The sequence below is a fragment of the Trichoderma harzianum genome (genome assembly GCF_003025095.1).
Source record: "Trichoderma harzianum CBS 226.95 unplaced genomic scaffold M431scaffold_7, whole genome shotgun sequence".
Classification (NCBI taxonomy): Eukaryota; Fungi; Ascomycota; class Sordariomycetes; order Hypocreales; family Hypocreaceae; genus Trichoderma; species Trichoderma harzianum.
In genome coordinates this window covers 70,186-87,082 of record NW_020209255.1, presented here as the reverse complement: position 1 = coordinate 87,082, position 16,897 = coordinate 70,186, and the positions used below count along the sequence as shown (strand labels likewise).

Genomic DNA, 16,897 nt, shown 5'->3' with positions numbered 1-16,897 from the left:
AGATAAATGAAGCCAGACACGCTAGTTAACTCAAATATCCCTTAACTGTAATAGGGACTTTATCTGAAGAGCAGTGCAGTTGCGGCTGCTGCAGTAAATCAGATTCTGGTTCCTGTCCCCGCCTTGGTCCTTATGATAGAACTACGTATTTCCCATGTTGTGTTCAGGTTCTGGTTGAGCCAGTTCAAGCATACGTTCTCTTATTGTCAACCAACCGTGGACAATTCAGAAAGTTTTGCTACGTAGTTGATAGTTAAATATAGTAATTAATGACATCGCGATATTGGTAAATGGCTCTCTATGGGACTTGCGAAGTGCAATTCCTATCTTTCTTTGTAAATTTACTCAATCTTCTTAGGCAAGAGACTATTTGCTTACCCAAACTTATATTTAGATTACTTGGTGGCCAATGATCACCCTACACTTGACCCAGATACAGCCTGTCAGACGATCATGAGCACAGTGGAATGTAACGCCGGTTGTATCTGAAAAGAGAAACCGCGTCCGAGCTTGGCGGGGCCACATACAAGCTCGGCATTTCACATAACGCCGAAATCGTATGGTTGCGTATGCTTTAGGAAGATCATCCTCGCCTATTCTCTCAATTCAGAACTTCTTCTTTGTAAAAGTCAGATTCACAAACTGACAGTTTGTTCATGCTGCTTGTTAACATAGAAGTGACCTTGATATTGCATTTCAGTTGGCGTTGCTAGAACTCGGCCGAGCTGTCGCTGGATTCTGGAGGCCATGGTCGTTCTTGTTATAAGCAACAATACAGTATCTTTAAGTAGGGCTACTGATATATCTGTTGCAAACTATCAGCCAGAAGAAGACCACTGCGCCTATTTATAGTTTCGTAACATACCAAATATATATCCCAGTCGTTAATTTGTCCAACTTTTTATTTATAGGGATACAGAATGCGAAGGCTTGCATGTAGCTTAATTTATGTCAGATGCGGCACATAAACCCAGGAATGTTGAACCAAAGCAACTGAAGCATAAATGGGCCGTAGGCTGGTCACCTAATCTGTCCCAAGCGCCTTTTCATGCATCAGCATATTATAATATGGCGTACTTGAAGAGTATTTCCACGGTTTTGGAGGCAGTATCCGTGGACTGCAACTTTACTACCATTGAAGCATTCTTTGATTACGCAACGGAACATGAACTCAATATTACGGCCGAGATTGAACAATGTCCAAATCTATGTATCCTCACATTTGGCACGGGAAATCCAGACTTATCTGGCATTGGAGTAAGTGGGCTCTTCATTAATTCTGCCCCGCAAACATCGTCAAGCGCCATTTCCTAACCAAGTTGGTAGATGATGTATGCATATTCCTTTCAAGTTGCTTTAACTATTATTTTTGGGCCTCTTTTGCGCGGTCTTGATATATTTGAGAATTTTCTCCCCTCGGGGGACTTCTTCATGCTGCGGAAACTCTTCAGAGAAAGCATCGACGTGCAGTCGATTTTTTGGGAGTCTAATGGGTTTCTCATTCTGGCGTCTGCGGTGGCGACGCTAGTTCGCATGGGCCAACATCCTACAATCTTCGAAATTGCCGAGATGCAGATATTGAACTTTGTGCAGCTTAATTCTCTGTTAGTAATATTTTTCTGCCTCGTTCACCCAATCGCCAAGTGGTGGCAGCGATTCTTTCAGTTCCTTTTGGGCTTCACTCTGGCCACTGCCGCTTTATCCCAAAGCCAACTGTCAGGGCATTCAGAGACGGACTGGCTGCAGGCCAGCTTAGGTTGCCAGAACGAACCGGCTTTCCGCAAGATCACGCCAGTCCCATATAACAAGGCCGTGGTGTATACGGCTGCCAGCTTGTGCATCATATCATTCTTTGCGCAAACTGCCACTACTGTGTTCCCTCGGATCAAGCAACGGCCAAGCTTACGGAGGGTCTTGACTGTTATGGCGATTGTGTGGGGGCTGCTGACCACACTATCGTTAGTGGGCATGATATGGGGGCTGGTCAAGCTCTGGGGCCAAAGAGGTGAGCTCATCAAGGTGGCAGGGCCTGATTTTGAGGACAACGAATGGGGCTTTGGTCAAGTCGCCGCACTGTTTACCTGGTTGCCGATTCCCGTGGAAATATCATACAAGCTAAATGGTATGTCTGGATTGAATGTGCAGATTTTTCAAGAATTTCACCATGCTAACGTTGATGTCACCTCAAGATTGGATGAAAGAGAGATCCAGCACTTGGTATCGGTTCCAAGCCTCTATTGCGCCCTATGGCGAATCGAAGAACGGTGAAAAACAAGGCGAGCACATAGCAATGGCGCCAGCGACTACCGCTACTAAAGGGGGGGTCTTCACACAAGCACACTCACAAGATTCCGGCGATGGATCCGTGTGAGGCAAAAAAAAAGCTACTACTACGTACAATGAATCAGAGAGTCTATTTCCAAATAAATGTGTCCGTAGAGATGATCGACGATTCTGGAAACAAATTCCAGCAATGCACCATTATCTCACGGCCATGCAACGAGCAGTACTTCTACATTGGGTATTATGGTAATAGGCCCGGACTTTGATAGAGGGGCCCTGCAACCCGTCCAGGTTGTGTCGTATACGTCGCATAGATTTGGACAAGTAGATGTTATGTTCCTCATGCTACATTGGTCCTCGTATGCCAACTCGCCATTCCATAATTTATTATTAGCCTTGGGAGGGGGTTGCCACCAATATTACCGCAGTTGTTAACGGCATCTTATAAAAGCTGTGCAGTACCCTGGCTGAGTGTGCTGGGTTAAAGTTTTAGCCAGTATTAACTAGTATCCTGTCAGCCGCAGTGCTGCTCAACTCTCTTGAGGATAGACTATTCAGTGGGAGATAAAACATGGGAAACTACGTAGTAAATGTATAGGTTAAGGTATACGGGGGACAGATGTGTGCAAAGGCACTTCAACCCCCACACGCTCTTAACAAAGCACTACTGCAATTAACTCGCTCCTCAGCCTCTATTGAATTACATATCCTCAAATGCCTCAGTGGAGAAAAGATGCTTGGTGAAAGTATCAGAGTTGTACTAGAAATCTTTACGGCTAAAAGGGGAATATTTCATGTCCATTCAATCAACATTGCGGTCATTTGGGTTAGCAAAAAAGTACGGGAAGATAGTGAAAATTACCACACCGTTGTTTTTAACTGTTTCCAAACAGTCATGTCTAGAACATACAGGATGATCTTGCAATGTCTGAGTCTTCCCAGAAGCAACTCTTGGTCAACAATGTGGGCTGTTATAACGACGTCTTTCACACTCATAGAGTAAGTGAAATCTCGTGTGTAGGTTATGGATTATTAGTGCCAACTAAGACTAAGAATAAATCCACTGAAAGCAGCCCCTGGAGGTGCTAATGCAGTATCTCGGCAAACATATACCGTTTTTGGTTAGCGTATTGCTTGATGACGTTCCATCCTGTTACGCTAATGGTTCACATGGTTCATGCGTTTATGCTCTGAAGAACAGCGTAAGCAACGATTCTGGAGCCAAAAGCTTTGTGGTTGGCGGGTCAAAGAGTCACCGAAGTCACTGAAGGCTGCAAAAGTTAGGCTACTGCTTGAACTCGCACAAAGTATCCTATTCCGTTCCATCCTTTCGATACTCGTATTTCACTGTTCACATTATTGGTAGCTTTCAGGAATCACTACCTCAAATGGACTCCAAACAACACCACAGAGGGGCCTGTGGGACATGTCGCCGAAGGAAGGTCAGAGTACGTTATGAATCTTTGCAGTTGCGTTCACAATGCAATGATTAACTAGGAACTTGGCAGTGTGACTTTGAAATGCCGGAGTGTCAGCGTTGCTTCACTACTGGCAGGAAATGCCTGGGTTATGAGCGCAGTTACAGCTTCAAGATAACGACGAGTAAAACTTGGCCAAAGGGTGGGAATGCCAAGAAGGTAACTCACGAGGAAGGTAGATCTGATGGTGTTATCGATCAGACTAGGAGCTTCGCTGAACCAAACTTGCAAGCCCCGCTATGTATGCAACTGGGACAAACTGCAGTGGTCTGTGATGCCTTTTCCAGCGTGTTCATGGACCTGCTTTTCCCTAAAAATACAGACCTGCGGCAAAACGTCAACTCTCCTGGCTCTTGGATAAGCTCATTGGCTACTTTGCTTAGTAGTCGGAATGAAACTCTGAATCAAGGACTGCTTGCCCTATATACGGGCTTTGTTGGCCGTAAAAATGGCGACGCGGCGCTCATCAACCGCTCAGCCGAGCTTTACTCGAATGCACTCCATGGTCTCCGGAGAAGCGACATATGGGTCAGGCAAAAGCCATCTCCTGTGGATATTGCATCCGCTTTAGCGAGCATCATGATTTTTTCTCGCGTCGAGCTTCTAGCAGGCGAAGGAGCCAATGGCGGTTATATGGCACACATCAAGGGCGGTTTGCATCTGGTGCAACGGTTTGGCGCAAACTTTCCGTGTAGCGATTTGACGAGAATTCTTGTACAAAGGCTTCGATATCTTGGCGTATGTTCATTGCCCTAAAATTCTGCACACTATTTACTCAGTCTTCTTTAGTTTTATGACGCAGCGAGACATAGGCGAGGATATTTTATGTGCCATGCACCATACAATACTCTTTGCCTAGCTAAGAAAGAGGATCCGAATTACCTTACGCACAAAGCCATCGAAGCAGTTATAACGCTACCTACTCTATGTGAGTATGCAGACAGATTAGATGCCACAGTCTTTCAGCCTGAGAAAAAAGTACGGCGAGGCCTCCTCACGACACAATATCTGCTCAATTGTGCATCCATAGTAGAGAACAATCTGGATCAATGGCTTCCAGAAATGACTGCTGTTACTCCATGCCCTATTGTGATAGAAGCTTCAGATGCTGAGATCAACATCAGCCCTCAGCCGCATGACATAGGCGTTACCGCTGCTCAAGCTAGCGACCTGTGGATGCTTCATTGGTCATTAACGATCCGTTTTAACTTGCTCATCAGGCAGTTACACAACCGATTTTCTACTTTATCAGCACTTGTTTCAGATCCTATTCAGCTATCCGCTGACTTGAAAAACTTGGGTAAGGACTATAATACCTTAGATCGATTTGCCGACTATATTAGAAGGACGCTAGATAAGGGCCTAGCAGACAACACACTCCAAGCTCAAGGCGTCATGGCATATTTTTTTAACCTTCATTGGTATTGGGAACAAAGAAATAACATTGAACAGAAAAATTGGTGCATACAAAGCCTCCGGAACATGGCGAACAACCAAAGGCTGGGGCTTGATGTTCAAGTTGTCAAGAATCCTCAAAAACGCCCTTCCCTATCAGCACCATTCCTTGCGGATGACTTTATATAGCAGATCTGCGTTTATTTCTAGTGTAGTGTTATGTACTTACATAGATCCCTATTCGATTTTATAAAACATCAGCTTCACTTCTGTCCTAGAAGTGGTGCTAAAACTTTGCCACAAACAAATACACTTTAGGGCAATTTCAAGAACGATATTAGGGATATAATGACGTGGCATTTGTTTCAGGATAATGAGGCAGGAAACATTAATTTCGATGCGAAATAAATAAAAAGGTGTGCAAAGTGTAAATTATTTCTACTACAGGATATACTCACAGATGCACGTACTGTTGAATACTTGATCTAGACGAGAATAGCTGTTAGAGTGTCTTTAATTTAGAATTTGGGCTTTAGATTCCACCCCTGTGCTCTAATTCAGAAAGCACAGCGTCACTGACTGTAGAAATCACCTTGTTTCGAGCCTGGACCCATAACCACAGCTGTCAAAGCTCCAAAGAACTGGTAATAACGACTAATTAGTAGATGGCGGTGAAAGAAATGACAAAGTGGAGGTGGAGGTGGAGGTCTTGACCGGTATGCTTGTTCTAGGAAATATCAGTGTGATCGACAGGCCAGAACAGCCGATTGACGATCTTTAGGCTGCTGTTGAACAAAACAAAAAGATCACAGAGCCTTTACTGAGTCTGTAGCGCGTGTTTGGCAAGCTTGATTAATCCACAATCGTTCTAGCTGAGATCGGTGCGAGCGATGTGAAGTACATGAATGACCAATTTATGGATCTCATAGCTTGTTAGTTCCACGCCTGATTTTTTTTCGTGTTCTGATCAAACAGGGCGTGAAACACATACTCGTTAGGTGCTATTACATCGGCCGAACTGGTGAAATACAACTATGAAACGTTGACCACGAGCGTCTTAATCGTGATGAACTGCTTTTACACGCGCCATGCATGTGCAATGTGGCTGAGTTCAAAATAAAGTTTGATGGAACAAGACTGCTATTACGACCAATAGTCACCATGTCTATCTGGTTATAATTACCTACCGCTATGTTGCATCCATAATTCTCCGCGTCTTGGATCCAGCACAAACGGAAGAAATGTTTGACCATTGATTGGCCGTGGCCTGACCTCAGCCTGTCTCATAGCATTCCACATGTAGAAGTCCAATCAATAAGATTGTTATCGCAGCTTGAACATCGTTAACTACCACTATGACATATTTTGTAGATACCCTGGACAGGCAGACATGATTCTCTCTACGAAGTACACGAAGTTATGTATGGAAGTTAGGAGTAGCATATTTGACGTGCGCAAACTTGGAAGAAAGGACGCTTCTTGGTTGGCTACGTGTGTATGGACCCTGTTAATGTATTCTAAGCACAAGGAAGCCGATTATCTAAATTTATCCTCAGTAGGGAGAGGAGTAACTTGGAATTGCGGCGTTGTGAAGATGTCCCAGTTGTCAGAGTTTTGTGGGTTGGTGCTAAATGGGCGTAGCGCCGCCAGTCTCATCCAGTATGTTCCTGGTGTCATCTGAGACCCGTTCGCGAGTTGTCCAAACCAAAGCCACGCATATGAACCACTAATGCTTCTTGGTATGTCTGTAAACGGTGTTGCAGAGACATCGCTTGTGTTAGGAATGAGAAGCGGAATGCCATTCGACCAGAGGGAAGCCGCTCCGACGTAGCCTTTCTTACCGACGACAGGGGGGTACGTCCAGTCTTTCTCCCTCCAAGTGGACTCGAATATATCCCAGCGAAACTCAGTTGTATCAAAGTTGAAGGCAAGACGCAAAGTAGGGTAGGACTTGACAAAAGGGTTGACATTGAAGCTCCAGCTAGGAGCGTCTCCGATTGGTGTTCCTCGGCTCCCAGAGGTGATGCCGGGAAGCCCGCTGCCGTAATAGAATACCGAATCCAGGTCTTTATGAATGTTTGCACCGACACCCATGTATGGTACTGCGAGTGATTCCCCGTTGCTTCCCGTGATGATGATCTTGCCACTGTATAACGGCAAGTTGGTCGCGTTCAAGCCCGATGGATACATAAAGTTGATGTTCGCCGTCTTTGTCTGGCCTGGTTTGACGGTAAATGTGCCGTGAGGTAGCGTCACTGACGGGACAGCAGCGTAGGGAGCAGCGAAGACTTGGGTGTACACTCCAACAACAGGCTTTCCTGAAGGGTCCTGGTTGCTTACCATCGTATCTATTGCGCCGCTAGCTTCGACAGAAAACGTGTAAGTAATTGGACGCGGGCTGTTATTTGTGATATCAACGCTGTGGTATCGTTCGAAGTTGTGCGTGTCGTTGAGCATGAATTTTGAGAATGACAGGCTCGTTTGGAAGTTCAGGACTTTAGACGCATTCACCAGGCCAGTACCGACCTGGAAAACAGGAGCTCGGATGTCAGAGGTGCCAGGATTCAATGGGTCAGAAAGCCAATCTAGTGATTTTCCAGACGCAATGATTCGCATTGACAAGTCTTTGGCAAAGCCAGGGCCGTGGACATGTCTACCTCCGTACTTGCCTATATAGAGCGCCGCAACACCGGCAATGTAGGGAGTAGCCATAGATGTGCCACTTAAAATTGCCCAGCCATCGTCAAGGTAAGTCGAGAAAATGTCTCCACCAGGTGCTGCAACATCCGGCTTCAGTGCTAAATCGTTCGTGGGGCCAACGCTGCTGTAATAACTGGGCATTCCTCCTCCATAGAAAGCCGGGCTCGGCAGAAATTTAAGATGCTCGACAGTGTTCTTGAAACTTGCTGTGACTTTAACACCAGTCCGAAGAGCCTGCATGAAGGTTTCACCTGCATCGAGAGGGATATAGCCGACCGTGCTATCTCCAGAGCCATTGAAAAATGCGCTAACAGGATATTGGGAAGTGTATATCAGGATAGGCAATGTATAATTGTGTAAAGCGTTGAGCACAGAGAGCTTCGTCTGCCAATTGCATGCACCGTCGCTGACGAGAACGATGGAGTTTGTGTAGTTGAGATTCCAGCCGCTATTGAACGCATGGCAGGCGTCAGTTGGGGCAGAAGGATCAGTATTAAATGGAACGATAGGCCATCCATCATATGCAGCCGAGTCCCAGAAGACTGACGCTTGGTATGAGACAGTGATCTTCTTCGAAGTATGGCTTTCGAATGTAGCCTCAAAAGCAGCCTCTGCAGTGACATCGGAATTGACAGAAGCCACGGCGAGAACAAACTCGCCGTTCGAGCCATTACTCTCACTAAAGGGGCCACTAGTACCGTCGTTGCCGTTGGCAATAGTTACTACCACGCCCTTTTCCGCGAGACGGGAGGCGGTCACCGCCCATGGATCATCTGAGAAGCCAGATTGACCACCAACAGATGACGTGATGATATCGGCCTAAAGAGGCGTGACGTGTGTTTATTAGTACTAAAGGGGAAAAAAGGGCGATGACTGTTAGGTAGGATGATATATTGCAACATACCCCATCGCTGTACGCCATCAGGAAGGCATCAATAAGTGTGTCAGTGTCGGTGTAATCTGCATAATCACCGAAAACCTTGTAAACATACAAGGAAGCCTCAGGTGCTACCCCGACATAGCTGCGTTAAATTAGCTTTGAGACATTCACCATGAACAGCTATATATTAGCTGACTAACCTGTCGGCCTGTCCGGCAATGATTCCCGAGACGTGAGTTCCATGTCCTAGGCCATCTAGCGGATCTGGCTTCGGTGACTTGTCTGAAGTGTTATAACCCCACCCTGGCGACTGATAAGTAAGTGTATCATATGTATAAGAAGGACTTTTGTTACATACAAGTGCCAACAAGATCGTAACCCCCAGCAACTTTGAAGCCAGGTCCAAAACCACCACCGAGCTGTTGGAGAATGAGTTTAGGGATCTCTTGCCAATAGAAAATGAAAAGATTCTCTTACCGCGTGGTGTGGATACCAAACGCCGGTATCGACAACAGCTACTTTAGCACCCTTTCCTAGAATTCCGGCTTCATGAAGCTTATCCACGCCAGTCATGTGATGGACGGAGAAGTTGGCACTTGCCGCACCAGGACCGAACGTTTGTGAGGTTGCAATAGGGGCTGTTAATTTGATCTTCTTGGAGTGCCATGATCGAAGGACTGGTGTAAGTGATTGTAGTGTGTCCAGATTATGCGTATCCGACAATACTGATGCACCACTGAAGACATCTGAGTCAAAAATTTTAAGCACAGAAGCCCCTGCATTCGCGAGATCACTCGCTGCTTGTTGAGGATTAACACCCTGATCACCCTCATTAGCATGTAGGTAAAGGACGAGAGAACTTGCTTATAATTCAGAACTGACCTCCGCAAACTCCACGATATAGCGATTAGGAATGGGGGCAGACGAAGTGTCGTTGGTGGCAGAAGCATCGTCGCGTCTCAACAAGGAAGCTTCAACAGAAAGTCCCCCGGCAGCAGCCGTCAGGACCGTCAAAAAGTTTAATAAGCGCATGTTGGAACTCGTTACGAAGGAACAAGGGGGTCACCTCAGACCAGAGACGATCTCAAGATCAGCTCTTATCTGCGGTATCGTTGGCAAGCCTTGCATTTATCCAGGACAACCACCCGATACTTATACATGATTAGAGTCTCAAATGATCGTATATGTCCACTGACAACGATCGATTGATGGAGCAAGCGAAACGTTGCTGGAACTCGGAGAAAAGTTCGGTGAAGCTGGGGTATAATTCACACATGGCCTTCTAGCCTATTTACCACCCCCAACTGTCACTTTCATTTTTGGTCAAGCCCATAGAGTCCTAGTTAACTGGGATGTATGTAGCATACAAATCCAGAAATTGCATTCCCTAAGCCCTATTAGTGTTCGCCGAATACCCCAAAACGTAGAAAACTGTCACTGAGAGAGGTAGTGACAAGGAATCACAGCACATTTGACGCTAAAAGAGAAGAGAAACTCGACCAGTCAGATGACTTGAGACGACCCTGTCTCCTTACTTCGACTTCCGATAAACCATTTCGTACGTTCGACGGAGGTTGGCTGACCGTTGGTAGTAGATGCGCGTAAATCCCTCAAATGGGTGCATAAAAACGTGTGACTGACCGTCATATCGTTGCGCCGATAGGCAAAATATTAGGCTAATAATCGCATCTATGTTATGCACTCCGTAGCTACTATAACGATGCCAGTTATTCGGAAAGATCAATTGGGTTAGAGAGGGGTCCGTATCACTTCTATTTCTAGACCCGCCACCTTCTAATCAATATGAACTGTCGGGTTAATTCTTTGATACTGTACCTAGAGAGTCCGACATGCTTTAAATACCTTCCAAAAATGAATTAACGATGACATATCATCAAATGAATCTTCTTGGCTCATACACCAAAGTCTCGCGACGACGCCCAACTCGGCTGTCTCTATCCCGATCAAGTGCGGAGGCACTTAAACTACTACTACCTGAAATGGACTGTGGAGTGAGATAGCTCGCTGCGAACTCTATGTGAATTGAGGTTAGCATTTATGACCCCACAGGTAACTAACTCCTCTTGAAGCTTATGACAAGCTTTTGTTTAAATATCTCTATTGCACCGAATGAAGGATGGTATTCTACTTGTATTATGTATAATTGGTGTAAGGGTCATGAAAGTCTCATCTTTAACGTAGTTTGAAAGACATTAAATGAAGCCAAAGGACAGCTAGATTGAAAAAAAAAGGGCCTACTTGCTACGATATGTATTTTAACATTGACAGCGGCAGAGATTGCCAAGTCCCCATTATTCCGCATTTGTCCACCATATACGAACAACATGGGAGTTCTTTCTTTTAGCGCGCTGGTAGTGCTACTTACGCATGGGGTAAGTGCTGTATAGATAACATTCCTAGCACTACGGGGCCTATAATAGGTTCCAACAAAAGTGCAGCTATCTGACAAAAGTGCCAAAGCGATACCACATTTTGCCTATCACCGGGAACCTTGTCACAATAAACCCCCCATTAGCATGGGTTGGAACATCTAGTACTGAAGCCCTTATCTGTGTTTCAAGCTTACCAATCTATATGTCGGAATGAAGTGAGCTATTTTCACACTTACAATGCGCATCCTCCCTATTCTTTAGGGATTCAGTGGAGGAATTCTTGAAAGACAGGCTCCGTCGCTTTCATAGATCTTGGGACAATGATAAGGCATCGACAGCGCATACCCACAAATATAAGAGGTTATGTTCATCGTGCATTATCTACAGAGAAATATGACATTCATCATGGAATTTCGCGCCTACTGAAAGATTTCTCATCCGGGCTCCGTATATAAAATGGATGACACCGCCAGTCTCTTGGTTCATATCTATGATGCGTCTCATTGGGCTTGTTGTACATCTAATACCTTCTTCACACTACGTTGACTTCTGTGGCGAAGGTAAGCAGGCCTCAGGAAGACTCTAATGCATCTCTGCCAGCAGAAATAAGTCTTAGTATGGATTTGTTCGGTCCGGCAGGTGTATGAACTCTTAGATAGGCGATCAAGCCCAAAACGACTATTCGCCATGCGCTTAAATGTTTTTCTTCCTTGAACTAATGTACTAATGTATGTTGGGATCTTCACGGTAAGACGGATCAAGAAAACGATGTAGTAGATCTCTACTTGCCGTGATGACCTAGGCGTCACGTTGTATATACAAGTGTGAGTGTTCCAGCTAAAAATATGGTGACTGTTAAAAAGGATTCATGAATTGGAAAAATGGCTCCGATAATACTATTGGTAGAAGTTAGTGCCATCTATCTTGTAGATGCTAGTTATCAACTATATTGTGTACATTTTGCATCTCTCATATCGCATAAATAAAACTTTGTGAGTCACATTGTGCTTGAATGCGCTAGATAGTTAATTCGTATGCATACATACCAGCGCCTATTACTGTTAATGCAATGTATTATAGCCCCTTTGCTTTCAGTTACCGTGGCGAGCATTAACTAGATATTCCACAATCCATCCGTTGCTCGTAACACCTGCTCCTAGATAAAAGAAGAAGAAGAGACTTAACGGCGATATGCTTGGCGTGGCTCTGGTCTTCTGAAGAAACGGTGTAGCGTTCTTGTTCTTTGTTACATTGTTGTTATGATCAATGAAGTTACGTTGTAACACCATGAAATCTTTGAATGTAACGGAGGTTAGGCATAATTCCAGAATTCCAAGGCCGAAAGGAACCGTGTAGATCAATTGCGGTTGAGAATCCTTGCCAGCTGATATCACTGCTACGGAAACAAACAGCTCTATTAAGCATCCAGCGTTATATATTGCATAAGTAAAGTCTACCATCGGTGAGTGGCTTTTATGCCAGCCACATACGTATTTTCAGGTGTATCTTGGGTCGCTCCAGAACATTGCAAAGAAATGTCCAAATGTTCAACTCAAGCATCGAACCAGGACTGAGAAATCTGCTGGAATCAGTGTTGGCAATAGCGGCGAATAGCTAGGCTAGAAAATTAGCCTCATGAATATGAATGCATAGCTCCCGTCAGCTGCGTTCTAGTATCACACCTTAGGAATGCTTTTTAATAACCACTTACATATTCGATACAATAGCACTGTTAATGTTGTATTCACGATTGATATAGGGCGTCAAAGCACTAGTGCTAGCATCGTTGACGCCAGCCACGAAGAAAGAGAAGCCCCAGATGCAGAGATTTGCTGAGACAATCATCTGATCCTCGTACCGATTCTATCCCAAATGAAAGATGCTGATTTTGCTCCATTGTGGTATATTAATGTTCTGCATTGCACCTTGAGGAACTACCCGAGTCTCGGTGATGGCCATGTTGGGTATTTACTGCCAGTTGTGAGAAAGTCGGAGGCCCAAATACCTAGGGAATAGAAGTATAGAAACCACTCTGCCATTTATGTTTCATAAGTAACAAAAGAAGCTAGTTGTAACGTGAAGATGCAAACCTCTAAAGGCCTAATTCTCTACGGGAAAATAGGGTATGGTTGCTTGACGGGAGAATACCGGACGGAGTAATTTCTGGTCTTAAGTGGGCAAACGAAGCATAGGCTAAATTAATGATGGCTTGCTGTAGCCAGGAGAGATAGCCGTCATGTCTGTACACTACCTTTAGTACCTAGGCGCATATTTATTATAGTTTAATCACTATTTCGACACACGTGATACTTGAACAATGCCTAACCGTCACCCAGCAGCAAACAATGCAAATTATGTTAGGCTTTACTTGGCAGCGGTATGACGAAATATATGAGTTATTGCACATAATGTGTAGGCGTTGATCTAGCGTTGTTTTGGTGTGGCGAAAGAATATGGGTGGCTCTTTGACGAAGCGATCATCATTTTAGCACTCTTTTCTCTGAATCCTAGAGTAGAGGTACATCGAAAGGTTACTCTTTAGAATAAAATAATTAGGTGCTAACGTTGCTCGAAGTTATTTCAGTGTCAGTATCTGGGAAGGAGAGCGATTATGATCACGAGTTCCCCAACGCGAACATCGGGTAGCTAGGAACCTGCAGCCCTCCTACTACGATTTGGCTGGCCTCGTCAGCTGTTCAGATCGCCACAGTCTTGGGTGGTAATCTTGAGAGTTACACTAAATGTTCTGCACACACATAATGATGGGGCGTAGAAAAGCTCGAAGTTGTCACTGGTATCATTGGTAGTTAAAAAGATCAATGTGGATCTGTTTATTTTTGTTTTGAGGCCGGGGACACACCGCGAATTGTGTAAGTGGCTCTCGGGACTGTTATAGCTTGAATTCTGGGATCGGGGACGCGCCGCACAGTTGTGAGTAGACTAATAAGACCTCTCTGTGCCGTATGACTGGCTCAATATCGGAAAATCCTTCGGGGAGTACCGCTCTTATCACAATACCATATTAGTTCGAAGCTGCTATTCGCGATCATCTGATGGAATCGTTGCATTCGCTTACATGATATAAATCTACGGTTTGCGGATCCTATCTGTAAGTATAAAAATCTCGTTCCTGCGTAATTGATCTTGTAGTTACTGGTCGAACAAGCGACAATTTTCTGCTTCGAATTGTTGCAGAGTTACCAATCATCATAAGCGCACTAAGCTCAGTCAACAATGGCGACTCACTATAACCAGTATGCATGGCAACAGATCGAGCAGAGGGTTTGGCAACGCTCCGTTGACGAGATCGAACGATCTTATGCTGCTTTGTCGAAGCTGTACGAAGGTAGCGGTCGAATGTTTTTCGCCATTACCGGCCACATATCGCTTTCCATCGACCTCGTTGACTCCTTTCACGATGACTTAGATTCTCGCGTTGATACGGCTCTGCGTAATGCTTGGCTCACGCTGAGACATGATCACCCCACAATTGTGTCACAAGTCAAACACGATACCAGCACGAATGGATTTACAAAGGTGTATCGCACAATTCCTACTATAGCTGATCAGCGGGCCTGGATCGATGAAACGTTCGTCACAATCTCTACCGATAAGACCGGATCTGAATGGGCAAATAACGATCCTCCGGCTCCAAAGCTTCCAACATTGTTTGTCATCACACCGCCATCTGTGCTACATGAAGAAAACCGCCCTGGCCCGATCCGCCGCGATCTTGTTCTACGTTCTCCTCATGACGTTATTGATGGTGTTGGTACTCTGCTTCTCTTAGGAAATCTTGTTAAAATCGTGTCAAAAGCATACGATCAAGGATCTTCGTTCGAACTGCCTACATTTGACAACGGCTCCGAGCTAAGCAACATGAGTCCACCTTTTCGTGTGGCTGCAAATGTACCGAAAAGCCTGACAGAGACTCAGCAACAGCGGTTAGCGAACGTAGCATCTTTAAAAGAACAACAATTGGCAAGCGACATCCCACCGCTACTCATTCCGTGGAAGAAAGGGGAAATTACTCCGGGGAAGCACCAGCGGGTTGCGCTGATGCTCTCACAAGAGAGGACTTCGACGCTACTACACGCATGCTCATATATTGGCGTTACTGTAACCCATATCTTCCATGCTGCTATTCCTCTCATGATGAGGAATCTTCAAGAAAAGCGCTCTAAACCACAGACGCTTAGATATGTCAGCTACATTTTACGGAACGAACGTGGAAACTGCACTGAGCCGTACAACTCTGCAAAGCATCCGGCCGCATTATATCACTCAGTATCAGGAACAAGCCTCCTAGTAGATATGATCATCCCAGCTGTCGGCAGTAGCCATACTGTAGACCAGCAACAGTCGGAATCTGAGGAATTCTTTAGAGTTCTCCAAGAGATGAAGCAGTTTTACCACGATGTCCGCGATGATGCAGAACATTATCAACTTGTGCCTTACTATTGGGCCTCTAGCACACGACAGCTGCCACCAGCGGCCAAGGAGCCTTTGCCTATACCGCCTCCAAGCACTCAGCCGTCCGTATCAATCTCTAGCATGGGACTCATTGATAATATTATACCTACAAAGGCTGGTGGCATCTCGGTTTCTGATCCATGGGTAACAGGAGAAGAGCTTCGGAATGGTCTTGGGTTCTTTTTGGGAACATATAGGGGCCAACTGTGTCTAAGCGCTGCATACAACGATGCGTGGCATGATAGGCAAGAGGTCGAAACTTATTTAGAAATGTGTGTAGATATTGCGTTTAAAGGCCTTAAATCTTATATATTCTAGCACAATACACACATTCTGAATTGGCGAGTTTACCAAGACATGCGCTGAGAATCTGCAGCAATAAATAAAGATACCGAGGAAATAATAAATCGGGTAGAAAGATGTCTCGGAGAGTGAGGATTATAACCATGCAAACACAGGAGCGTGTAGTATAACATTGTTCGCCCACGTAGTCAACGAGTTTCTCTTTACTTGAGTAATAACTTCGTGAATGCCACACTAAATGTACCTGATTCTGTTTGAACTGCACCTGGGTGTTGTTATTCACTCTCGGGATCTGACCCAATAGCTCAGATTATTAGTCAGGTAGCTTGTTCAAGTTTAAGTTCGTCCTTCCAGTAAAAGACGTAGATGTTCGGTCGCGTGGGCAGTCATATTGGTTGATGGTTGCTCCTTAGCTGCTATGGACACTCCCCAAGCGACTGGAACTAATGTAGCCCGGCCGACTCAGGATACCGTGTGGAGTAAAATGTTTCGTTATTTAGGAGCGCTGTCAGGAGTAAGCATTCACAAAAAGGCAAATTGAGAAGAAAAAGCGGCAATTCCATCACGAAACATGTTAGGCGCTCATCTCCCCGCTTACATGGCAATCCGCATATCCCTCGCCAGATATATTATGGATCGGGAAATCAGCTTGGATGAGTGGAAACACGCCCCAGCGGGGAGTTATTGCCTTTCCGAATTTGACGTGCGAGCCACGATGGTAAGGGATTGGGTGATGCCATGCAATATTTCAACAACCGAAACCTAACCGAGTTCGACGAAGAGGATTGAGTTGATTCACGAGCTGAATCAGGGCTTGTGTGTATGAAGGTGTGTGTGGATTGCGGGGCCTCTCACAGCTCACAGGAATGCCTCTGTACTCCGTGGTTGCCCCGCAAAGCTTGTCCAACGTATTCCCCGCGCACAAGGACGAATCATACAACGAGCTGAGAGGACCACAACTACAAAAGGGGAAATGCGGGGAATTAGGGAAA

The 16,897-nt window shown here is 45.2% G+C and overlaps 5 protein-coding genes across 5 annotated transcripts; 3 read left to right on the top strand and 2 right to left on the bottom strand.

Annotated features, from left to right (window-relative positions):
- Window positions 1–1,068: 1,068 nt before the first annotated feature.
- Window positions 1,069–2,388, top strand: M431DRAFT_520527 (hypothetical protein; the record flags this gene model as incomplete). The annotated part of the gene is made up of 3 exons (XM_024920432.1): window positions 1,069–1,257; window positions 1,327–2,122; window positions 2,190–2,388. 3 exons carry the CDS (start codon window positions 1,069–1,071, stop codon window positions 2,369–2,371), a joined length of 1,167 nt encoding a protein of 388 aa, XP_024773219.1. The 3' UTR covers window positions 2,372–2,388.
- Window positions 2,389–3,803: 1,415 nt separating this feature from the next.
- M431DRAFT_87806 (hypothetical protein) lies at window positions 3,804–5,345 on the top strand (the record flags this gene model as incomplete). The annotated part of the gene is made up of 2 exons (XM_024923834.1): window positions 3,804–4,413; window positions 4,621–5,345. The coding sequence occupies 2 exons, from the start codon at window positions 3,804–3,806 to the stop codon at window positions 5,343–5,345; spliced, it is 1,335 nt and encodes a 444-aa protein (XP_024773218.1).
- Window positions 5,346–6,692: 1,347 nt separating this feature from the next.
- On the bottom strand, window positions 6,693–9,868 carry M431DRAFT_116744 (hypothetical protein; the record flags this gene model as incomplete). The annotated part of the gene is made up of 6 exons (XM_024911971.1): window positions 9,619–9,868; window positions 9,214–9,555; window positions 9,095–9,155; window positions 8,937–9,039; window positions 8,761–8,878; window positions 6,693–8,675 (listed from the first exon to the last, which is right to left on the bottom strand). Exons 1-6 carry the CDS (start codon window positions 9,766–9,768, stop codon window positions 6,693–6,695), a joined length of 2,757 nt encoding a protein of 918 aa, XP_024773217.1. The 5' UTR covers window positions 9,769–9,868.
- A 2,808-nt stretch (window positions 9,869–12,676) lies between these two features.
- M431DRAFT_495506 (hypothetical protein) lies at window positions 12,677–12,974 on the bottom strand (the record flags this gene model as incomplete). The annotated part of the gene is made up of 2 exons (XM_024917373.1): window positions 12,677–12,743; window positions 12,841–12,974. 2 exons carry the CDS (start codon window positions 12,972–12,974, stop codon window positions 12,677–12,679), a joined length of 201 nt encoding a protein of 66 aa, XP_024773216.1.
- A 1,389-nt stretch (window positions 12,975–14,363) lies between these two features.
- M431DRAFT_5855 (hypothetical protein) lies at window positions 14,364–15,920 on the top strand (the record flags this gene model as incomplete). The annotated part of the gene is made up of 1 exon (XM_024921526.1): window positions 14,364–15,920. One exon carries the CDS (start codon window positions 14,364–14,366, stop codon window positions 15,918–15,920), a length of 1,557 nt encoding a protein of 518 aa, XP_024773215.1.
- Between the last annotated feature and the right edge of the window lie 977 nt (window positions 15,921–16,897).